Source organism: Hippopotamus amphibius, chromosome X (genome assembly GCF_030028045.1).
Source record: "Hippopotamus amphibius kiboko isolate mHipAmp2 chromosome X, mHipAmp2.hap2, whole genome shotgun sequence".
Lineage (NCBI taxonomy): Eukaryota > Metazoa > Chordata > Mammalia > Artiodactyla > Hippopotamidae > Hippopotamus > Hippopotamus amphibius.
The window spans coordinates 27902978-27928330 of record NC_080203.1 but is presented as its reverse complement, the minus strand read 5'-3'; the positions used below and the strand labels follow the sequence as shown (position 1 = coordinate 27928330).

At 33.7% G+C, this 25353-nt stretch overlaps 1 protein-coding gene across 5 annotated transcripts in view; it reads left to right on the top strand.

Moving 5' to 3' along the window:
- Positions 1-25353, top strand: part of STAG2 (STAG2 cohesin complex component) — a 118724-nt gene that overhangs the window by 84090 nt on the left and 9281 nt on the right. For 4 of the 5 annotated variants that reach the window (XM_057717924.1, XM_057717928.1, XM_057717925.1 and 1 more), the window contains 12 exons: positions 1421-1491; positions 1822-1909; positions 2002-2082; positions 3884-3976; positions 6245-6419; positions 10765-10904; positions 12356-12457; positions 14467-14615; positions 16153-16281; positions 20239-20462; positions 22927-23116; positions 23207-23317. In XM_057717924.1, coding sequence (XP_057573907.1) covers positions 1421-1491; positions 1822-1909; positions 2002-2082; positions 3884-3976; positions 6245-6419; positions 10765-10904; positions 12356-12457; positions 14467-14615; positions 16153-16281; positions 20239-20462; positions 22927-23116; positions 23207-23317 — 1553 coding nt within the window. The remainder of the gene's footprint in view (positions 1-1420; positions 1492-1821; positions 1910-2001; positions 2083-3883; positions 3977-6244; positions 6420-10764; positions 10905-12355; positions 12458-14466; positions 14616-16152; positions 16282-20238; positions 20463-22926; positions 23117-23206; positions 23318-25353) is intronic. The other variant, XM_057717927.1, reaches the window with a different exon arrangement.

Here is a 25353-nt window from a genome sequence, read left to right as displayed (position 1 = left end):
TAGGGAATAGGGTGTTAATGGAACAGAAAAGTTGAGCTAGACTGTGGCCATGTGACCTCAAAATTTGGGGTATTTCTTAATGTTTTGCAAGTTTATGTATGGTCTTTGATATTGTAAAGCAGGGATCCCCAACCCCCGGTACAGGTCCACAGCCTATTAGGAACTGGTCCACACAATACGAGGCAAGTGGCAGGCTGCGAGCAAGCGAAGCTTCATCTGCTGCTCCCCATTGCTCACATTACCGCCTGAACCAACACCCTCTCTTCGCCCCCCCAATCCGTAGAAAAATTGTCTTCCACAAAACCGATCCCTGGTGTCAAAAAGTTGGGGACCGCTATTATAAAGTGTGGCACTCAAATACACTTGTATTTTTATTGTGAGTTCTCTCTTTTCTGGAAAGATGCACGTAACAGTTTAATTGATTTGCATAAAATAAAATGTCATGATACTCAAATTAGTGCATTTAGTCTTTTCCACATCACTTTTGTCATTAATGCTGCAAAAATGATATGGACTTTTGTAATTTCCAGTTATTTTGTTTAACAGTGACTTCTTTAACGTTCTTATTTCTGTGTGTAACATTTCATTCTTATTACTAAGTTTTGCTTAATTGGAGGTTTGTGCAAATATGTTGATGTACAGTGATCACATTCTTAGTTAAAAATTTTAATGGCTTTACTCTTGGCTGGATGTGATTATGATTAGGACAAGTTAATTTAAAATCAAACTATGGCTTGTTAATTAAGTTTAATTACTTACCTTGTATATAAATTGATGTTGGAAAAACAAGATGCAATATACTGTATTAAAAACACCTGGGATTTAATACAGTAAGTTCAATAGTATTTTTAAAAATTTGTAAGTTTCTTATAGTGAGACTCATAAAATTTTCAAAAACTTAAGTTACTCTAAATTGGAAAGTTGATACCCAGAAAAAGGACTAGCATATCTAGTCTTATTCAGAGGATTTTTTCCAAATTAGTTTCAATTGTTCTAATATATCTTTCATGAGCACTGTGTTTCATTTACTTAGTAGATTTTGTTGTTTAGGTGTTGTCTTTTATGATTTCTTGCTTGTCCTCTAATATATTTCTCTTTATTGTCACAATGCATTTATGACTGTGAAATAGTAGAGGTCTTCTTTGTTTTGGGTCAAGGTCACTTAAAGGAAAAAGGGAGAATGTCTTTCACTTTTTCTCTCTTGGGTATAATGTATCTGTTATAACAACTTTATGTTGCCCCATTACTCCGACCACATTGCTTTAAATTTGGCCAAGGTCTAGGTATTGAATGACAAAGTTAATTTGTGGTTTTTTATTAGGTTATTCTTTATTTTGAAAGTGATATCACCAGTATGATAGCCTAAGATTTTCACTTTTGTGGTTATTAATGTTTACTATGGTATAATTAACATTCATAGGGCGAAGAACCTGATGAAGATGATGCATATCAGGTATTGTCAACATTGAAGAGAATCACAGCTTTTCATAAGTAAGTTGAATCTTAAAGTTTTTTATTTCTTAAAACTGTAGCAAAATCAGAACCACCTCGCATATTTTGGGATTATAATGTCAATTTTTTGCTGCATTTCTCGTGTTTTTGGGAAAAAAGTACTTGATAGAGTCATGTTTTGAATTGGGGAATGATAAATTATCAACTAATATACTTTTTAAAAAATACAAATTTTTTTTTTTGTTCTTGTGGCGGGTGCATGTTAGAAAGTTTACTGTATTTCACTTTAACAGTCTTCTATTAACACTCAAGTCCAGAACAAATATGATTAAGCTTAACTTTTTAATATAACTTAATTCTTTTTCACAGTGCCCATGATCTTTCAAAGTGGGATTTGTTTGCTTGTAATTACAAACTGTTGAAAACCGGAATTGAAAATGGTGACATGCCTGAACAGGTTTTTATTTATTTACAAGTTATATATTTAACTTTAAGAATGGAGACTTGTGACTTTTACAATTTAACTGTATTCTCTTTGTTCTTTTATAGATTGTTATTCATGCACTGCAGTGTACTCACTATGTAATCCTTTGGCAGCTTGCAAAGATAACTGAAAGCAGCTCTACAAAGGTTTGTGGTGATTCAGTGGCATCTTTATTAAATATCATTAACTTTTCAGCAAACTTAAACATAAGACCAATTATTTTAATAAAATCGTGCTTATTTCTAATCTACTATTTAGGCATCTGTACTTTTAAAAACAGTTATTTGTAGTTTGATGTATATTCAGTGAAAGGACATTAATATGTCTTGTTTAGGGTATGATTTTAAATTTAAAAATTACACTTGTAGGTGGCATAATTTATGGATTTCCGTATCATTCTCAAAAGTGCTGGGTACATAAAGAACCATAGATTTTGTAAATCATGACCAAGAGCCTTTGAAACATACAGACACAGCTATTGGGTTACATTAATTATTACAAGTCACCTGTCCTTAGATCTTTTGCCTTGGTATTGTTTTGGGATCTCCTTATTCATACTCAGGATCTCTCTACTGATGTTCCAAATTCATGATAAATCACTTTTCTAGTTGTGTGTAATGTGCCAGCTACTAGGTCATAGAACTTTCAAAATTTTATCCATAATGTTAATCCTTGATGTGTTTAGTAATTGAACTAAACAGTAATGCCTTTTCATTTGTAAATTAGAAACTTAAACATTGTACTTGTAGTAATAGATATTGCCTTAAATATTATTTGGGCATATTTTTATAAATATTAAGTAATTTCTGTAAGCTATAAAACTAGTTGTTCATAGTTATTTTCATCAGAAAGGAATCCTTGATAATGTTTGTTATGCATAAAATCACAGAACGATTTTAGAATTTTTTTGAGGTTTTTAAGCACAAGATGCTATCATACCTACAAATGGATATTTCTCCCTTGAAAAAACAATGTAGTACTGTTGTTAAAATTGTGTACTTTTTGTCAGGCACCCAAAAAGTTTATTTAATTCAATATCAGGCTTGTAGTAGGAACAGTGACTGTATTAGCAAATATGATTGCTCACCTAAATCAAAAGCACTGAATTAAAAGTTATCATGGGAAAAAAGGTAATACTTTTTAGTAGCGGAAAAAGGGTAAATATGAAGGCTATTAAATCCAAAATTTATTTATGCTGAAACCTGGTTGAGTTTGCTTCACCAAATGTGTACTGTTATTCTATCATTTGGTATCCAGTATCAAGAGACAGGCCAAAGGTTATGCCGTAAATAAATTAGTGTGGGTGATCTTTATGGAGCAGATTTCTATTTTAAATTAACTGGTGAATATTTAGAAAAAAAATTTTCTAAAAAATTTCTAAAAATTTAGAAGAGAAAAAAGGAAAAGATTCATCCTTTTAGTTTAGGTTTATGACACTTAAGATTTTTTTTTCTTAAGGGGAGTAATACCACAAAACTAATTTTTCTTTGGTTCCTCTCTGTTTTTAAAAAGCACAACTAGTATCCTAATAATGAAAAATGAAAGATGCTCTCCCTTTTTTATCATTTAATTTATTCCATTCAACAGTTGGCCACCCATCAAATTACAAAGCAAGGATGGTGCATAAATCTTTACTTGTTAAACATTCTGAAGTAGTGGATTTATGTGGATAGCTATGTATAGTCATATAAATTTCTTATTCTAAAGGACCCGATTATTTAGGATACTATCTGTTAATATACCTGATATTTTTAAGGCTACAATTTGTTGAGATTTTAAAAGTGATTTTCGTTTTCCTTTTTGATAAATAATAAAGAATTTAAATATAATGTATAAGCAGAGTTAACAGTTAAATATATGATGATGTTTTATGAAATTTAAAATATGTTAAATACTGAATAAGTTTTAATATAGTATTTTAAAATGTTCATGTTAAATTTTTTCAAGGAGGACTTGCTGCGTTTAAAGAAACAGATGAGGGTATTCTGTCAGATATGTCAGCATTACCTGACCAATGTGAATACCACTGTTAAAGAACAGGTTAGTAATTGTTATAGGTAGCAATCTTTTGTAAGCAACCCTGAACAAATATCTAAACTAATATAGAAAATTGAAGTAATACTAAAATTGAGCAAAGTAGAAATGTATTGTATCTGTCCATACATATACCATGCTCAAAAAATAGATTAATATTAATTCCATATGGAGCATTATAGATTACTCTCGTACTGCAGTTATTCTGTGTTATTGTTTCTTTATGCCACACTTGGTAAAAAGACCCATATATACAAAGTAGGTGTATGCAGTTATGTAAGTTATTCCTGAAAGCAACAAGTATAACAAGTATGCCTCAGGCAGGAAAGGTCCATCCGGTTTTGTTATCTCTTGAGAGTATTATCAGATGTTGGCATTCCTGCCTGTCCTGATTGTGTAAGTTATTTTTTCTTATGTGGACTTTGTCTGAAATAAAAATTTTAATCACTTCCCTGTCTTCAGAGTGTTACCTTCCCACCCTTTATTCCCTCTTGATTACATTATTGCCAAGCTTCTCATTCTGGAAATATATTGTTATCTGTTACCATGGACAGTTTTCCCATCTGTAAAATAAGTTCTGATCCTGGGACCAAGAGCCTATTTAGCTTTAACTTGGGACTTTTTCTTCTCTACAATTCAAAGAAGAGGGACAAAATTTCAGAAGGTAGTCAAATGAGTTTATAGTTAAAGTCTTAGAATGGGATTTTAATGAAATATACACTGATCCAAACTTAATACATGAAGTATTACTTGATATGTTTTCATAGGCCACCAAAATATTCAGCTTAATATTCCATATTTCTTGCAGTGTTAACACATAATTCCTTATGGGTTATTGTGGGTAATCTCCTTTATATATAATCTGTTGTTCAGGCCTTAGAGATTAATTATTTGGTCTTTAAATAGCCTGTATATTAGTCTTCCTAACAGCTTCCAGGAATTGGTTAGCTGGTTAGCTCACAAGACCTGCCAGTTCACTTAATTAGTAAATATCACCATGCTTATCACTTTGTATCCTTACTGTGTATGTTGCAAAAGCTTTTGTAAACTCAAATATCTTGATTGGTATAAATTATTACAATAGTAGCAAAATGAGAGGAAGAGATCAAAAGAAGAGGTAAAAGAATATAGAGGAAAAAATAAATGTGGTTAGTTCCAAAAAGGCAAAGCTATTATTAAGATATGCTTTGAGCTCTATATTATAATCTATCTTTTTAGTAGTAGTCTTCCATTAAATATAATTTCCTGTTGACTTTGTGACCCCAAAATTTTATTTTCATTACCCCTTCCCAACAGATAATTAAATTTTTCCAGTTACCTTCTGACTACTTTTACCAGTGTTTGACTGTATTTAAAACTCCTGGCAGAGTTTTTATAAAGCTCCTCCCTAAGCCTTTTTAATTTATTTTTTTACTTACTTATTTGTTTAGCTGCACTAGGTCTTAGTTGTAGCATGTGGTATCTTCATTGCGATGTACGGGATCTTTTAGTTGCAGTGTGTGGGATCTTTTAGTTGTGGCATGCGGATCTTTAGTTGCAGCATCCGAACTCTTAGTTGTGGCATGTGGGATCTAGTTCCCTGAACAGGGATCGAAACTGGACCCCCTGCATTGGGAGCGCAGAGTCTTTGCCACTGGACCACCAGGGAAGTCCCACTTCAGCCTTATGTTTATTATACTATCAGGTTTGCCTGATGATTAGTAAGCAGGCCCACACGTGTTTGTTTTTTCTACTTAATCATCACATATACTGACAAGGAGAGTGCTTAAAAAGTATCATAGATCTTGTGATCTTTCGTCTAAGAGGTCTTCTAGGAGATATTCATCTTCTTGGTGCAAGTGTTTTTATTCCATAGAAGAAAAGAATGGTACCAAGTTTATACGTTATTTCATATTTAAGAATGTATACCATGAGACATTGTGGTATAGTGTAAATTGTGGGATTTGTAGTCAGAAAACCTGAGGTTGAGTCTTGATTGTATGTTTTTGATGATGTTAACATATTGTACAAATCACTTAAACTTGCTGAAAATTAAAAAGAATATTTATGAAATTACTTTGCAGTTAGTAAACCACAATGCAGATATTGTTGAAAAAAATACACTCTTCACCTTTAAAATCTTAGGAAAATACTAGGCATTGCTTTTTCTTACAAGTTTCAAATATAGAAAGTTTGGTTTTATTTCCACATTCAATATGCAAGCTACTTGTGGCAGTTCGTGAGAACCTTTGGTTTATGGCATGCTATCCTTTTCTTTTTTTTTTTTAATACTAGGCCTTCACTATTCTATGTGATATTTTGATGATCTTCAGCCATCAGATTATGTCAGGAGGGCGTGACATGTTAGAGCCATTAGTTTACACTCCTGATTCTTCATTGCAGTCTGAGTTGCTCAGCTTTATTCTGGATCATGTCTTCATTGAACAGGATGATGACAATAACAGTGCAGGTAATTTTATTGCCATCTTTCTGTTAAATCTGTGTATCTACCATAAATCAAATTTAATTAACAACAATGTAAAGTGTTACACTACTGTTTGATATTTTTTTCTTAAAACATGAAACACCGGTACATTTTCTAGTGCAGTTTGTGTCCATTGCTTGTAACATTGTAAAGACAATGTTATATCACAGAGCATAGGCTTTGGAATCAAATCTTTGTTTCTTACTAGTTTTGAGCTTGTTTTTCTAATTTGTAGTTACCTTATAGAACTGTACAAGTTGATTAAATTGAGCAAAGTGACTAGTATAGTGCCTGAGCATGTAGTAGGTAGGTGCTTAATAAAAATTTACTTCCCTTTCCCCTTAATCATTGGTAATACCAGTATTCAGGTAATTAGAACAGAATAAAGTATTTCTTTAAATGATGTTTTTGTTGTATACTTTCATAGCATACTTTTTCTGTAAAAGTCTGGGGCAGTACAGAGTGTTACAGGTAAATAATGATACCAACTTTGCCTAGTGTTAAGTTACTCTTCGCACACTAATTGCATACACAGATCCCTTACTTGAACAAGAAATCGTGGAAAAACAGATAGTATTTGGCGACTTCTTCTGGGTTTGTTTTCAATTTGAAGTTAAACTTGAAAGATATATAACATCAATATGTGTGTGTCCATACATAAACTGACACATCACTGCAAAGCCTTAACTATATATAATTCTAGATATGGCTTGTAGCTTAGTTTTATGAATAAAGAGCTTTGTTCTCAAGTATTAAAAACTTAACCAGAACAGAATTGAGAAAGCTGAGTAGCCAAAACAGATATCAGAATCCATGTACTGAAGTTTATATACTTAGAATTTGCCACCATTCACTTTCAGCTACATTTTATTTTTAACATTCATTTAACATTTATTGGTCAGCAGGCAGTATACTAGATGCTATGAATATTAAAAAAATGAGACATGGTCTTTTCCTTTAAGAATTCAATTCAAGTGGAAAAGATATCTAAAAACAAGTAATTATAATGTAATTTGATAAGTAATAGAGGCATGTACAAAGTGTTGTGGGCATGGAGAGGAAGTTTTATCTGTTCTGTAGAAGTCAAAACGCCGTTGAAATAAGCTAACATCTGAAATGGATCCTAAAAGATGAGTAGGAGTTTTTAAAACTTCTATAGGAAAACATAGTTATATTCCAAAAACTGATACAAAATCGGTTTTGGTCTAGAACCTTTTGTTAGTTGGGGACTACCTCAACTTCATTTAGACCATAGGAAATAGGAATGAGAATAAGCTTGCCAATACTCCTGAATTTGCTGGGAGCTTCCTGGAATTATGCTCTGTCTTACTTCCTTGGACTTTGTGTTTTTCTATTTACACTTTAAAAATAAAATGTATTCCAGTTCTATGGAAAAGAATAAAATATAACACATTTGTGTATACCAACCACAAGCATTTGTCAAATTTAGCTTTTTCAGATTTGTTTTTTAAAGGAATAAAGCATAGATACACAAGAAGCCCTTGTTTGTATCCTTCCCCGATCCCATCATTCTTTTTCCCTAGAGATAACTGCTATCCTGAATTGATAAACACCAATTTATCATGCCTTTGCATTTTAATTTTATTTTACTAGGAGTTTATGTATCTTTTAACACTATATAGTTTGTTTTCTGTCACTAGCTTTCACATAAATGGTATCATGTTGAACATTTTATTTTGCATCTTGCTTTTTTGAGGTAACATTATTTGTGAAATTTGTCAGTATTGACATGTGATTATAGCTTATTCATCCTGACTGCTGAATATCATGTGATATGAATTAACCACACTTTATCCATTTTCATATTGATGAACATTTAGGTCGTTTCCATCTTTTCTCCTATTATAAATAGTTACAAAAATGTTTTTTTTTTATAAATTTATTTATTCATTTTATTGGCTGTGTTGGGTCTTTTTTGCTGTGCGCGAGCTTTCTTTTAGTTGGCGGTGAGTGGGGGCTACTCTTCGTTGTGGTGCACGGGCTCCTCATTGCCGTGGCTTCTCTTGTTGCAGAGCATGGGCTCTAAACACGTGGGCTTCAGTAGTTGCAGCACATGGGCTCAGTAGCTGTGGCTCACGGGCTCTAAAGCGCAGGCTCAATAGTTGTGGCGCATGGGCTTAGTTGCTCCATGGCATGTGGGATCTTCCTGGAGCAGGGATCGAACCCGTGTCCCTTGCATTGGCAGACAGATTCTTAACCACTGTGCCACCTAGGAAGCGCCATACAAAAATGTTCTTATAGTTATCTCCTTGAGCACACATGCAAATGCTTTTCTAAGTATAGGCGTACCTCCTTTTATTGCACTTCGTAGATACTGTGTATTTTTACAAATTGAAGTTTTGTGACAACCCTACATCAGGTATGTCTATGGGTGCCATTTTTCCAGCAGCATTTGTTCACTTCATGTTTCTATGTCCTTTTTTTTGGTAATTCTTGCAATATTTCAGACTTTTCCATTAGTATTATATTTGTTATGGTGATCTGTGATCAGTGATCTTTGATGTTACTGCTACTTCTCACATGAAAGTTTAGATGGTGATTAGCTTTTTTATTTAGCAATGAAGTGTTTTTAATTAAGGTATGTACATGTTTTTAGACATAATGCTATTGTGTACTTAGTAAGACTAAGTATAATATAAATATAACTTTTACATAAACTGGGAAACCAAAAAATTCATGTGATTCATCTTATTGCAGTATTCCCTGTATTGTGGTGGTCTAATCAAACCTGCAATATCTCCCAGGTGTGCCTGTATACCTAAGAGTGGAATTGCTAGATTATATAGTCTGTGTGCATCTTAAACTTGACCACATGTTGCCAAGTTATTCTCCAAAGTGCTTTTATTCTTTTATTCTCCCACCAGCAATATATGATAGTTTCCATTGCTTTTCATACTCATCTAACCCCTGGTATTGTAGACCCATGGTTATTTGATTTGTTAGCCCATATCTTATTAGAAGGAGAAAATAAAACAGGGAATGCTTCTAGAGGCACTGACAACACATAATAATAATAGCAACTGCTATCTATGAAAGGCCCAGTGTGTTAGATACTTCTCTAACATTCTTTAACCCCCACAAGAGAAAAAGGTGGCTAATTTTCAATAAGTAAGAAGTGAAGAGAACTAAAAATCAGGGCTCAAAAAACTCTTAATAAAGAGTATAGTCTGTAGGGGGACTAAGTCTATATCCCTTTAGTTCTTGAGAACAGTACCAAACAGTGATTGGAAACAATATCATATGCATTATAATCACAGGGTCATTAAGAAAAAGTTAGCTTGTACGTTCAGTGTAGTCTTTTAAAAGAACAGTATGTTTTAGGTTTCTAAGCAAATGACTTTGGCATTCTGGAATAGGCACTTTTGATAGCAGAAATTTTTCAGATGGTTTTTATTTACTAGCAAATAAAAATTTTGATTTTTATTTACTAGCAGTTATCAAGGATTATAGAGACTGGGTCAAATAAATACTTGTTGAAAAAGAGTTCTTATTTTATACACTATTTTTGATATAAGTAATTTCATTTGTAAAATTTGTCAAGAGGAAATTCTTTGCATAGCTTTTTATGTAAAAAGCTTCATCACAATTTTATTTATAGTATGAAATAATTTGAAAATCCTTTGGCAGTATTTGGAGGCTGAGGTCCAGCTTTCTCAACTACGAATTTGGAAGTACAGTAATTTTGTCCCTTTGATAACTGAATATCAAGATCTCACATAATAGATCAGAGCAGAAATATGTGAAGTTATCTTAAAAAGACAGAATGTCCAGTCTAACTGAATATCTGTAATATGTGTAAAGGAAGTATCTGTTAATAAAAGTTGGGCTTGAGTTTGGGTAGAGTCATCTTTAGAAGGGATAGGAGAATTTCTGAGGTTGACTGCCCCTAGGGAAGAAAGAGCCTTACCCAACAGATATGGAGTATGCAGGTCTCATCATCAAACTATCCTATTAGGGAAGTAAATTAATGTCTTAGGCAAGCTTAGCCTGACTTCACTAAACATCAGTTCCTCTGACTCATTCTACTTGTTCCAGTTCCATGTTCACCAAACAGCCTTCTGACTTGATATCACAAAAATTTTGCCTATTGGAATAAATAGGCTGGTCATTCATGAAGATACTGAGTGATTATAATTTTTATTTTATTTAAATGTTTTTTTCCTTATTTTTCAAATTCTCTAAAATAGATATTTTATATTGTTATATATATATATATACATACACACATGCACATGCACACATACATACATACATATACATGGCTGAAGTAAAATACACATGGCTTAATGTTTGAAACTTTTTTCCTCAGATGGTCAGCAGGAAGATGAAGCCAGTAAAATTGAAGCTCTGCACAAAAGGAGAAATTTACTTGCAGCATTTTGTAAGCTAATTGTATATACTGTGGTGGAGATGAATACAGCTGCAGATATCTTTAAGCAGTATATGAAGGTAAAGTTGAAAAATGGATAGCAAGATATTTTTATATTGCTTTTATGCTTTGCTGCCATTGAATTTTTTAATAGTAAATTACTTTTCTAGTATAAAAGAAATCTCTTAAAATATTTAACATTTTCCGTAACATTTTCTCATACCTCCACTCTTCCATTAATGGACATTTTGGGTTTATTGAGTTCATTTGTGTTTGGAATATTGTAAACAGCTCGTCTTAGGTTAACTATCATTAATAGAAATAGCATTTGTGATTTAGTTTAAAACAACAGAATGGTGTCCCTCCCCTGCTTGATGCAACATATAAAAGTGTTTCAGGAGTCAGAGAACTAGATAATACAGTTTTGGCTTGGTTACTATGCAGCTTGTGACCTTGAGTAACTGAATACCTTTTTTGTCCTGCCTTTCTTCATCTGTTCCACTGTGATAGCTAAGGTTCCTTAAGCTCTGAAAATATGATTTGATTCACAGTAGATTATTCACAATTGTTATAAATACACGTGAGATTCTTTAAGTAGTAGTAGAAAGGATGTTGTTGATTGTACTAACAGAATGTGACTAAATGTGGTATGATAATTTTTCTTTAATCCTTTTTCAAGTAAAATCTAATTATAAATGTAAACTTTTTTTAAGCCTTTGCTTTCACAGAATAAAATATGTAATACATTTATCAAAACCTAGTTAATTCTCTCTTTGGAATACTTTCCTACGTGATAGAATCATTAATAAAGTACTTTGGAACTTAAGTTATTTGGCATGATACTTGTTAAATTTTTTTTTAACTAAGGTTGTTTTTGAAGTCATTTTGCAAGTTTCAAACTTTTGGATTTAGGTATTCTAGATTAAAGTCAATTTTGTTAGTCATATAGGGGCATGATTATCTTGTTATCTCTGGTATTTGTTATGTATGCCTTTTGAAACAAGATCTTAAATTAGAAAAAAAATTCATGTGCCATGTGTAATGTAAATGCCACACACAGTAAGTTTTCTTTTAAATGTTGTTAACAGGCTGTTAGTTTCTATAAGCCAAATTAATAAATTTGGAAGCTACTCATGAACTACATGCCATTAGCGATGAATAAGTTATGAAAGTAACTGATTATATTCATTGTCTTAATAGTTTACAAAGAGCACAAAAACTTTGTTTCTGTCCTTTATTTCTGAAAATCTGTATAACTTAATTATTTTTATACAATAAAGCTCCTTAAAACCAACTCTGGAGCTTAATGTGATTAGATCTTAACTGCCTGATATTTCTGAAATTACTGACATTAGGGATTATGTGTTTAAAGATTATAATAAAGTTTTAGTAACATTGTTTCATGACTTTGAAGGCATAATTTTAGCCAAATATGTTCTTGCAATATACCTATATGACTAACCTAAAATTAGTCTTATTGTCCAATAGTTTTAAGAGACAAAGCTCTAATTTGCTCAAATTTCTTTTCTAGTATTATAATGACTATGGCGACATCATCAAAGAAACAATGAGTAAAACAAGGCAGATAGACAAAATTCAGTGTGCAAAGACCCTTATTCTCAGTTTGCAACAGGTAAGATGAAGAGTACCAGGCTTAGGCTAACATAATAAGCACTTAATAGTTTTCAGGGTAACAGTCAAAAACTGGGCAAAGGATGCAATAGACAGTTCATAAAAGTGGAAATGCAAAACACTCAGTCTCACTAGTAGACGTTGTGCAAGTGAGATCATTTTTTGCTTTGAGACTGGCAAAGATCGGCAAAACCTATAGTGCCTAAGGTATGGAATAAACAGGTTCTGTCAGCAAGAAACGTTGGTTCAGCCTTCGTGGCAGGCAGTTTGGCAATATATGTCAAAATTTATAATGTGTATCCCATTTGAGGTAGCAATTCTACTTTTAGGAATTTGTCCACAGTGGTAATAGGGTAAGTTTGCAAAAATGAATGTACAAGATTATACATTGCAAAATTATTTATAATAGCAAGAAATTAGAAAATAATCCAAATGTCCATCAATAGGATATTAGGTGAATATATTGTGTAGTACATCTGTGCAGTGGCTGTTGTGTAGTACTTAAAATTAGTGTGTCTGTATTCGCTTATTTGTAAAGATCTCTACAATATATAGTTTGAGAATAAAATAAAGATTTGCAATATAGCATCTCTGTAAAATTGTGCATATCTCTGTATCTATTTGGAAAAAATAATCACCAAAATGTTAGCTGTGGTTAACTTACTTTGGTAGGTTTCAGGTGAATTTTACTTTTTTCTTTATATATTTGCACATGTATTTTAATGACCATTTATCAATCTTATGATCAAAATACACCAGTCATTTTCATTTTGGCAGTGGCAGGGCAGGTTTAATTAGGCAAAAATCATTTGCTTAGTATACTTTTGTCTCTAGAGACCAAATGCATGCAAAACATAACCCAATCCATTTCACTTTGATAAACTTCCTTTTTAGAAATCTAGGTATGAAAGTTCTTAATTTCATTTGCATATTTGGATATTCTTTATTAAAATTAATAGAATTTTTAAAAGGTTTTAAAGGCAGCATTTAAATAGGTTTTCTTTTGCTGTAAAATAATAGCTGTTTGCTGTAGAAAATTTAGAAAATATTTTATGAAAACTAGAAAAAAATACAACTTACCGTTAATTTTTTTCACTTGTTTTAATTTTTTAAGTCTTTCTAATCTTTTTATGCCTATGTGAAATCTTATTTTACAAAAAATAAAAAATCATGCATTATTTTGACACCCTGAATTTTTGATATTAATAAATCCTGAACACTTTTATGCCATTAAATACTTTCCTCTGCATTTTTAATGACTGTGTGGTGTTCCATTTTATAGAAGGACTATAATTTAACCAAGATCTCTTCTTGTTTGATGTTGAGGCTTTTTACAATTTTTGCCATTATAAATAGCACTAAGACAAACATTTTTTGTACCTACATATTGTATACAAATATTACTATTATCATTCCTTTTGGATAAAGTCTGATAATAACAACTGCCTAGTCAAAGGGCCTGAAAATTCTAAAGCTTTCACTACACATTGCCCAATTGCTCTGTAGAAAGAAAGTTTATCTGAGTTTATGTTCCCTGCAGATCAGTGCCCATTGCACTGTATTGTTAAGTAGTAGCTATTTGTTAAAACTCTTGGCAGTTTCATAGTTGAAAAATTATATTTTGTTTTGCTTACTTTATGATGAAAGTTCTTGATGTGAAGATCCATCATTTAAATGTCAGTAAGAGCATAGTTGTAAGTTGGTTTCCTTTTTCTTTATATTTTTATATGCTATTTTAATATCCAATTAATACCGGCAGAAAAGAATTCTGTCTTAACTAATCTAAGGAATTTCTAATGTCAATAACTACCTCTAGTCTGAATGTGAAATGCTACAATTTTGGTCATTTGTATCATGTTTTTAAAAATCCATATTGTAGAATGAAGTACAGTGCCTTATTTATAGAACATCAGGTGTATTTTAAATATAAAATGTGGTATTTTAAAATTAGATGTTAATAATCCATAGTTATTAAAAAAACTTTAACATGCTTTCTTTCTTTCCAAACAGCTTTTTAACGAAATGATACAGGAAAATGGCTATAATTTTGATAGGTCATCCTCAACATTCAGTGGCATAAAAGAACTTGCTCGACGTTTTGCTTTAACTTTTGGACTCGATCAATTGAAAACGAGAGAGGCCATTGCTATGCTACACAAGTAATTTCCACATATTTTATTCAGCTCCTCTGTTTGTTAATCATGAAGTTTTTTTTGTATTTTGCTCTTTTGTTTAGAATAACCAAATTCAATTGATGCTTTATTAATTGTTTACAAATCTGTGCCTTGTATCTGTTCTTAAGAACCAGTTATAGTGCTATCTCTGTTAACACATGAATTGGGACTAAAACACCTTTTATAGAAAAGTCTTTGCTTTAATTAAAACCATACAAAATCTTTATAAATTACATGAAGAAAAGCAACATATATTCATCAGGTATTATAAAATCTCTTTTAACAGTTATTGTCATAATCTCACTGCTGGGTAGAGAATTTTTTGAGATTTGATTCCTCTGTTTCAAGTTTTCTGTTTCTGGTTCTGTTCTTTATTTTGTAGTGACCTTTTCTCTTGTTTTGAGCCACAGTCTTTATTCTGTCTGCATGTTTTCTTTGCTTTATCAAAATTGGAAATCATCTGATTTTATTTTAGGCATGTAATTTAGTGATCAAAGTATGAGTATATTTTAGAGCTCTAACATAACCAATTAATACCCTTTATGTCTTTATTGTGGATAAAGAGCTTTGCCTTTGGGCTCTGTTTCATTGAAAGCTCTCTGTTTTGTGTGTTTTTAAAATTCCTGTTGCTTACTTAGTTACAAAACTGTTAAATGTCTCCCTTCAGAAATTGTTCTGCTCTTTAAGTTAGTCGTACACCTTTCTCAACTTTAATTTACTCTCTCCTTTTCACTTTGCTCTAAAAGTCTCAAATTTCTTTTTATGCCTTTTAATACTTTGGATGAGAATTTTAGGTAATATTTAAGGACTATACATGGAGTAATTATTTTGAGAAGTAGTATATTATTTACTTCGTGTATATATAATGTTGGGTAGTTGTCTTGATTAACAGAGGTATTTATTGTTAAATAAATATAGTTAAAATGGGCCCTGAGTAGAGTTTAATTTTTAAACTTGTTAATAGTCTTTAATCATTATTTTTAAGTTGATCCTATGTGTTATAGTTGATCTCCTTTATGTCTTGAAAAATACAGAAAATGTACCTATCATTATGTGAAAGGATTTGGGTTATTTTCTTTGGAAAAGAGAACCGAGGAAAGAATGTAGATGTTTCAAACCGCATTTGAAATAAGACCAGCTGGTGTGTGTGTGTGTGTGTCTGTTTTGTTTTAAAGAAAGTAACAGTTCGGAGCTACCTGGCGGTCCAGTGGTTAGGACTTGGTGCTTTCACTGCCAGGGCCCAGTTCAGTCCCTGGCCGGGGAACTAGGATCCCACAAGCCACGCAACATGGCCAAAAACAGAAACACCCCAAAAACCAAAACTAACAAAGTAACAGTGGCATAAAATGTAAATATATTTACTCATTCTTGCGGTTATAGCCTCCTTATGCTCTCTATTCCTGAGATTAAATGCATGACAAAGGAAACAGTAGTGGGATGAATGTATAGAGAGAGATTTCTTAAGTTATTAAATTTTGTTTTGTAGTCCTTTAAACATTTGTCTTTTTTTGTTGTTTTTCAGAGATGGCATAGAATTTGCTTTTAAAGAGCCTAATCCACAAGGAGAGAGCCATCCACCTTTAAATTTGGCATTTCTTGATATTCTCAGTGAATTTTCTTCTAAACTACTCCGACAAGACAAAAGAACAGTGTATGTATTTGCTAGAAATACTCTATTTAATTTGTTATACTTGGTTTCTCTCTAGATTAGATCTGTAGTGTTACATAAATGCACAAAAACTTTATACTTCAGAAATTTTATAATTTAAGGATTGTAACTATGTTTTATGCATAATACTCTTTTAATTCTGTGAGTTCCCCTTACAGTGTAGTTGTGGCTTTAGAGGTGTAACTGGAATGCTTTGTATATTCCTATTTGAGTTCTTGGGTCAGCCTAACTAAGGAAGGAGCATTTAACATAATAATATTGCTGATCCATCAGGAGCATCTTAGTCTGTGTCCTGAGCTGTGACTAAACTGGAAAGTAGAAGTCCCCTTCTTTTATCTTTGTACTTTAACTACAAGTCCTATTCTCAACAGGCCATTTAAAGGATACTTTTATGGTTTGGTCTTCTAAAATGGTGACTTACATTCTAAGAGAGCCCAACAAATGGAATTAAAGTCTCAAAATCTTCTTTCATCCCTTCCACCCCCACCCCCCAACCCTGGGCTTTGAGGTATAAAAAGACAGAAGAATATGAATAACTCATAGCATAGATAATGTCTTCTGAAAGCCCACCAGTATTTTGCATTTAAAGATTGTATAGATCTTGGGGACTTCCCAGGCAGTCTAGTGGTTAAGACTTCGCCTTCCAATGCAGGGGGTATGGGTTCGATCCCTGGTTGGGAAGCTAAGATCCCACATGCCTTGGGGCCAAAAAACCCAAAATATAAAACAGAAGCAATATTGTAACAAATTCAATGAAGACTTTTTAAATGGTCCACATAAAAGAAGTCTTTGGAAAAAAAAGATTGTATAGCTCTTATATGAAATTCTAGAGCAGACAAAACTAATCTGTGGTGATAGAAATTACAATAGTGGCTACTTCTTGGGATTGGGGAGACTGAATGGGAAAAGGGGTGCAGGGTACTTTCTAGGGTCATGGGAATGTCCTCTTTCTTGATAGATATATGGGTTACGTGGCTGCATCCATTTGCAAAACTAATCCAACTTTACTCTTAATTTCTGTGCATTTTATTATATATAAATTTATCCCAATTTAAAATTGCATTGAGGAATTCCCTGGCGGTCCAGTGCTTAGGACTCCGAGCTTTCACTGCCAAGGGTCCGGGTTCAATCCCTGGTCAGGGAACTAAGGTCCCACAGACTTCGAGGTGCAGCCCAAAGAAAGAAAAATTGCATTGACACTATTAATTAGAGAAATAAAAATTAAAACAATAAAAAAGCCATTTCTCACCTAGCAGATTAGCAAAACTTAAGAAGTCCGATAGTGCCAAGTATTGCCAAGGATGTGGAGACTTTTATACATTGCTGTTGGCAGAGTAAATTGGTAGAAGACCACTTTGGAGATACTTGGCAAAGTCTAGTAAAGTTTAAGATTCTCCCTACCTCATGATCCAGTAATTCTATTCATAGGTAGATACCCTAGAGAAACTCTTACACATGTGTACACGGAAAACTATAAAAGAATTTGACTGTTGTATTGTTTGACTAGGGAAAAACTCAAAACTGACTAAACATCTGTCAACTAGAAAATGGGATCAATAGATTAATATACAATGGAATACTGTACAATGGTCAAAATGGTTAGATTTTTTAAAAGTAAACACAGTTCTTTGATTTCATTAAAAACTCATTTAATTGTTCAAATTTCTAATAGTCTCAGATGTCATAAATGACTTTTATTTTTACAGTTCATTTGATTGAATTGGGATTGAAATAAGAGTCACACAATCCAATTGATCTGCTTTTAAAATCTTAAAAAACTTTTTCAAGTTTATTGTGCTATAATTGACACATAAAATTGTAATATTTAAAGTGTACAACATGATTTCATATACATTGTGGAAGGATTCCCATAATCAAGTTAATATATTTATCACCTCACATATTTACCCTTTTTTTGATCAGAACACTTAAGCTCTACTCTTTAAGCAAATTTCAGTTATACAGTATTATATCATTACACAATATCAACTATAACCACCATGTTATACGTTAGACCCTCAGATCTCATTAGTCTTTTAAAAATTTTATATTCTGACTTCGAGATACAGTTGACATAATACTGTGTAAGTTTGAGGTGTACGTGTTGATTTGATACACTTATATATTGGAAAGTGATTGCCACCACAGTGTTAGCTGACATCACTCTTCCAAAATGGTTAGATTTTTTAATATATAAATTTATTTATTTATTTATTTATTTTATTGGCTGTGTTGGGTGTTTTTTGCTGTGCGCGGGCTTTCTTTTTAGTTGTGGTGTGTGGGGGCTACTCTTTGTTGCCGTATGCAGGCTCCTCATTGCCGTGGCTTCTCTTGTTGTGGAGCACAGGCTCTAGGCGCGTGGGCTTCAGTAGTTGCAGCACAGGGGCTCAGTAGTTGTGGCTCATGGGCTCTAAAGCTCAGGCTCAATAGTTGTGGTGCGTGGGCTTAGTTGCTTCATGGCAAGTGGGATCTTCCTGGAGCAGGGATCGAACCCCTGTCCCCTGCATTGGCAGGTGGATTCTCAACCACTGCGCCACCTAGGAAGCCCCAAAGTGGTTAGATTTTAAAATTATAATGTTGAGTGCAAAAAAAACTAAGTACAAAATGGTGCTATGATGTTTACAGACAAACAGGTATTAAAATATTATAAATGGGGACAAAAAGCAAGTTCAGGTTAATGGCAACCTCTGTGGCTGGAAAGAGGACAAAGGGAAATAGTATCAGGGAGGGCTACTTATCTGGAATGTTCTGTTAAGCTCTGTGGTGGATACATAGTTGTAAATTTCTCAACCAGTGAGTATATTTTGGCTGAGACTGCACATGTTGTCACAGACCGATAAAGTCTCAGACTAACAGCCAACTTACAGACCACACTTTGATGAGTACTGTACTACTGTGTTTGCTGAAATATATTTACGATATATACAACTAACACTAAGCAGTGTGTTTGTAACTCATATCTCCTATGCTTTCTCTTGATGTTCAAAACTGGTAATTCTGAATTGATTCAAATTAGCCATTATTATGACAGCAAAATTTGGTTTGTACTTTACAGTTGGTTGATGAAAATTGTGTGAAGCGTAATTTAGATAATAAAGCACTGAACTCTTAGTGTCAAAAGCCTGAGATTTGCATCATGGTTATACTGCTTTCTCATTTTTATGACCATGGATATATTACCTAACTTTTCTTATCATTTCTCTCCTTATCTGTCAAATGGGGAGAATGTCTCCCTCATAAGACTGTAAGAATAAAGTTAAAGAACCCCAGAGGAAAATGCCTAGCACACAGTCACATAAATGTTAGTTGATTTTTGATTGCTATATTTGCTTATATTATATATGAGTTGTAGAATCCTTGTGATACTTGGATCCAAGGGTAGATATATGACTTGCATCAGGCTGAAAATATTTTGCAGGTAGGGACTACATCTAATTCACCTTTGTATCTATCCCCATTGCCTGGGACATAGATGCTTGACAAATAATAAGCTGAAATGCTATGAATTATTTAATGTGAGAATCTTGATAGAGACAAAATTGTTCATCAATGTACTGATGAGGCTTAGATTGAGTAGTAAAGTAATATGCCCATGCTCACACAGCTAGGGGTTGGTAGAACTGGGACTAGAACCCAAGTTGTGAAGTTTTTAAATCCAATCCTCTTTCTGGAAATATGACTCACGTTTGTTCTTCTAACAGAGGACCTGTAGACGTCTTGAGAAAGAACACTAATATCCTTCAGTTGTTACTATATGCTTTGAGGAAATGTAGACCCATCAACCATTATTTTCATTCTAATTTACTTTTTATGTAACTAATTAATCATGGTATGTTCCATACAGTGTGTGAGCCTTAAGATTATTAGGAATAAGCAAAAAGAAAAAAAAGCTATGGCAGTTTAATGTATCAAAGCTAATGGTTTTTACTCCTTTTAAAGGTATGTTTACTTGGAAAAGTTCATGACCTTTCAGATGTCACTCCGAAGAGAAGATGTGTGGCTTCCACTGATGTCATACCGAAATTCTTTGCTAGCTGGTGGTGATGATGACACCATGTCAGTCATTAGTGGAATCAGCAGTCGGGGGTCAACTGTGCGGAGTAAAAAATCAAAACCATCTACAGGAAAACGGAAAGTGGTTGAAGGCATGCAGCTTGCACTCAGTAAGAATATAGTTTATTCTCTTTATATTTGTCCTTTATGTTTACCATAAACCTTAATGACTGAATTGTCATTAAGGGTCATCTTATTTTTAAATTTGGGATATGTGTTGTTAAATAATATCTTGCACAATGTGTCCTCCAGTTATATGTAAATGTACTGTTTTAAGCATTTTACATACATAAATTCAGTTCCTACAGCTCTTTAGGTACATACTCATTTTTCAAATGTGAAGACTAGTATAGAGAAGTTAAGTAGCTTACCTAAGGTCATACTGATATTAAGAAGCAGAGCCAGGCAGTCTCACTCCAGAGCACCTGCTTTTAAATCACTAAATACTCTATGTATAGGGATATGGACTCAGTATTTTAGAGTTAATCATTACCTAAGAGATATATCATCTACTTTAGTGACGCAACAGATTCAGAGAAGTTCCAACTTTTGAATTTCTGTGAAGAGATCATTAATCGTAAAGAACTTGATAAAAATAAAAGTTGCTGTCTATAATCTTAGAGTTAAGAATACATTATGACACTTGAATCTCTTGGACTCTTAGTACTCCAGGGTTGGTTCAGATGGGTCTGGGGCCTTTTTATCCTCTCCTTAGGAAACATTAAACAAATTAGCATAGTTGCCAAAATTTTTTTCCATCTATTATTCCTGAGTAGCAAACTACCCCCAAAACTTATGACATAGCAAGGACATGATGTCTGGTCCTTCTGCGAGGAATGCTGAAAAGGCTGGTGACTGGAATCATATGGAGGCATCTTCACTTATAGATGTATCTGATGCTGGCTGTCAGCTGGAGCCTCAGCTGGACTGTCTGCCAAAATACCTTACATGTGTCCTTCCCATGTGGCTATTTGGCTTCCTTCACAGCATGTGACTGGGCTCCAAGAGCAAGGATCTTAAGAGACAAGAACTTTGGAAGCTGCCATTTTCTTAAGGCCAGAATTTGGCATAGCATTATTTCCATCATATTCTATGGACCAGGCAATCACAGGGCACAGATTCAAGGGAATGGGACATCATCCCCTACCTGTTAATGTGAGGAGTATCAAAGATTTGGGGGCCCTATTTTTATTTTATTTATTTGCTTTTTTAGGGGCCACATTTTTTTTAAATTTATTTATTTATTATTTATTTTATTGGCTATGTTGGGTCTCCTTTTTGCTGTGCGCGGGCTTTCTTTAGTTGCAGTGAGTGGGGGCTACTCTTTGTTGTGGTGCGCAGGCTCCTCATTGCTGTGGCTTCTCTTGTGCACAGGCTCCTCATTGCTGTGGCTTCTCTTGTTGCAGAGCACACACAGGCTCCTCATTGCTGTGGCTTCTCTTGTTGCAGAGCACACACAGGCTCAATAGTTGTGGCACACGGGCTTAGTTGCTCTGCGGCATGTGGGATCTTCCTGGAGCAGGGATCGAACCCGTGTCCCCTGCATTGGCAGGCGGATTCTCAACCACTGCGCCACCTAGGAAGCCCAGGGGCCACATTTTTAAATTGCCACATGCATTAATGGTTTTAGTATTTTTTGTCCAATAATATAAATGCATAAAGTTGTAACTTATACAGCCTTAGATTTAGACTTGATTGGTCATATAGTCCCAACATCCCAATCTGTGGAAAAATCTTTTACAGTATCCCTGACCAGTTAAAAGACTTAGGGCTTGATAGGAAGTTAAAATAAAATTTCCTTTTTTTAAATAGAAAATTTACCAAATTAAAAGATGTGTTCCCTGCGTACCACTATAAATTTTAAAACGTTTTGAACCTCTAACTCACCTGGTCTATACAGTTAGCCTCATAAGTGGCCTGTTTGCTCACTAGTCTCCATATTCTTAATTCCACTGCAGACTTTGTCTAAAACATGTAACTCACCACACTGCTTCCCGTAAAACCTTCAGCAGTATTTCCTGTCAGCTTAGTACAGCTTATAAGACTTTGCATTAATTGATTCCTGCCTCTTTATTCAGCCTTACTTTTTGCCGTCTACTCCAACAGTACTAAACTCTTAGTTTGAACAATATGAAATTACCATTTTTGCAGGTCAAAAATTGCTGAATATCAGCAAATTAGTATGGTTCAGTCGTTGTTGTTTCATGCCTCAGTGCTTTTGCTTATGTTCTCCCCCCTGCCTAGAAGACTTCACAGTCCACACAACATCTGCCCTAGTCACAAGTAACTTCTGGGTAGCCGGCTCTGATCCCTCTCATTGTTCCCATTCTACCTGTGTTTCCCTCTCTTTTAGCACTTACCACACTGTGTTATAATTGCCTGTGTTTCCTTTTTCCACAACTAGGCTGTAAGGGCATGCCAGGGACTGTACCTTACATACCTTTGTATCCCTCTGTTCCAAGCTCTAGCATGTGGAAAGCAAACAGATATTTGTTGACCTGAACAGGTTGTATCAGACACTTGGTTAGTCAAAATTAGTGACTGAACTTCATTGCTGTTAATTTTCTTTCTCAGCTGAAGAAAGCAGTAGTAGTGACAGTATGTGGCTAAGCAGAGAACAAACACTGCACACCCCAGTTATGATGCAGACACCACAACTCACCTCAACAATTATGAGAGAGCCCAAAAGATTACGACCTGAGGATAGTTTCATGAGTGTCTATCCAATGCAGGCTGAACATCATCAAACTCCTCTTGATTATAAGTAAGTACATTTGATCATTTTCTGTACTGTAACTTTATTAATTACATAGAAAAAAGTTAAGTTAAAAGAAGAATAAAATTCTCCTTGAAGCACGCAGGTAACATGGATGTTAGCTCAAAGACAACAAGAGGAAGCAAGGCAACAGCAGGAGAGAGCAGCAATGAGCTATGTTAAACTGCGAACTAATCTTCAGCATGCCATGTAAGTGAGAGTGCCTTATTGTCTGAGTCTAGGAAGTTCACTAATTCATTTTAACATATTTTAATGTGTGCCTTATCTAAAAATTTCAGCAAACTCTCTAGAGTAACTAAGCTGAAATAATCAAGGAACTAAAAATTGGTTTTCCAACAGAAAAAAAAAACCTTTTAAAGTTAAGTATTAACTAGTTAGCTAAAGGACCAATCTTAGGTTGATCTGTTGGAAAAGTTTAAATATGAATCCTTGTTTATTTTGGTACACAGAACTATAGCTAAAAATTCAGTTTTGTTACATCTTAATTGATCCCTACCTTAGTTCAGGCCCTCATCTCTCACCTGAACTGTTGTATTAGCTTTCTAACTCATTTTGTTCCCTCAAACCTCCCATTTATCCTCTCACAAACCCCTTCCCTCACTCCCCTCACCACCACTCCATTATTCACACTGCCATCAAGAATTGCTATTCTAGAAAATAAAAATCTGCTCATGTAACTCTTTTCCTTAAAACCTTTCCATGGATTCCTATTGCCTGCAAGATACAGTTCAAACTCTTTAGCTCATGGCATGCAGGATCTTTCTAAATATGGCCTCTGCCTACATTTTAGTGTCATATCCTATTCCCTGGCATCTGGTAAAATCATCATAAAAGAACAAGCTCAGGTGTCACTTTATGTGCAGCTGTGGTGTCATCTACGGTCCCATAACTCTATGTATATTCCTATTTCTTATAGCACTTAACCACATTGTATTGTAATTTGTGTATGAATTTGTCCCTTTCTCTAGACTGTGAGCTCCTTAAGGGCAGGGACCTCTTTCTCTTTTTTTAATTGAAATATAGTTGATGTACAATATTATATAAGTTATAGGTGTACAATTTAGTGATTCACAGTTTTTAAGGTTATACTCCATTTATAGTTATAAAATATTGGCATTTCCCTGTGTTGTACAATATACCCTTGTAGCTTATTTTATACATAATAGTTTGTACCTCTTAGTAGGGACTACTTTCATTTGCTGTTAGTGCTTGGCACATTAAAAAGTACTAAGTAAATGTTCATTGAATGAATAAATGTCCAATGCTAAAAAAATTGTAGTTTAATTTTCAAATCCTTTGTTTTTACTGGAATCTATATGAGCGTTTTATAAATCTTCATTAGCTTTGGCTCCAAAAGAAATGGCATATAAGCAGTCTTTAGACGACTGGTACAAAGGGGGAAGATCTGATGATTCTGATTAAGTTTCTTAGTTTGAAAGCTTTGTATTTGTAACATAACGTGGTATATGTTTTAATGCTGGGAGAGAGTAATTGTTACCTTTTTTTAATTTATATTTTGTTTCATTTTGTTGGTTTTTGAATGATAAGAATTTTACCTTTTTTTCTTAACAAATAATCATTTACCTCATGAGTGGTAGTCTATTTAAATTCATTTTAGTTATCTGTAGTGGTCTTATCTACAGATAAAGTATACTTTATCACATATATAGATTCTGATCCCAGTATGTCTAATATGCTCATCCTCTATACTATCCCTTGATTCTGTCCCCTATTCTGTTTCAATAGCCACATTCCCTTTAATGTATTTTCGTATTTCATGCTGAATTCAACAGGTGATTTCTTAGCTTCCGACCAGTCACCAGTCCAAATGCTCTAGAATTCTGCCATGCAATCATTTGGTCCATATGTCTCCCCTGAAAACTTTCCACCAGTGCCCAAGATCTTCCACAGCACCTCATTCCTCAGTACCATTTATTCTTTTGTTTGTAGATTGATTGATTGATTAAATTTTTTTCTTCACGTTTTATGGAGATATAATTGACATACAGCACTGTGTAAGTTGTTCAGCATAATGATGTGACTTACAGACATCATGAAACGATGACCGCAATAAGTTCAGTGACCATCCGTCATCTCATGTAGATACAATGTTCACAGTTAGTTTTAATTCTTAGAGATAAACTTCCTCAGGTGAAATTAATCCCAGTTAAATAATTATTACCAGAAGATTCTTTTGGTTATTGTACCATAAGTGGTCTATTGCC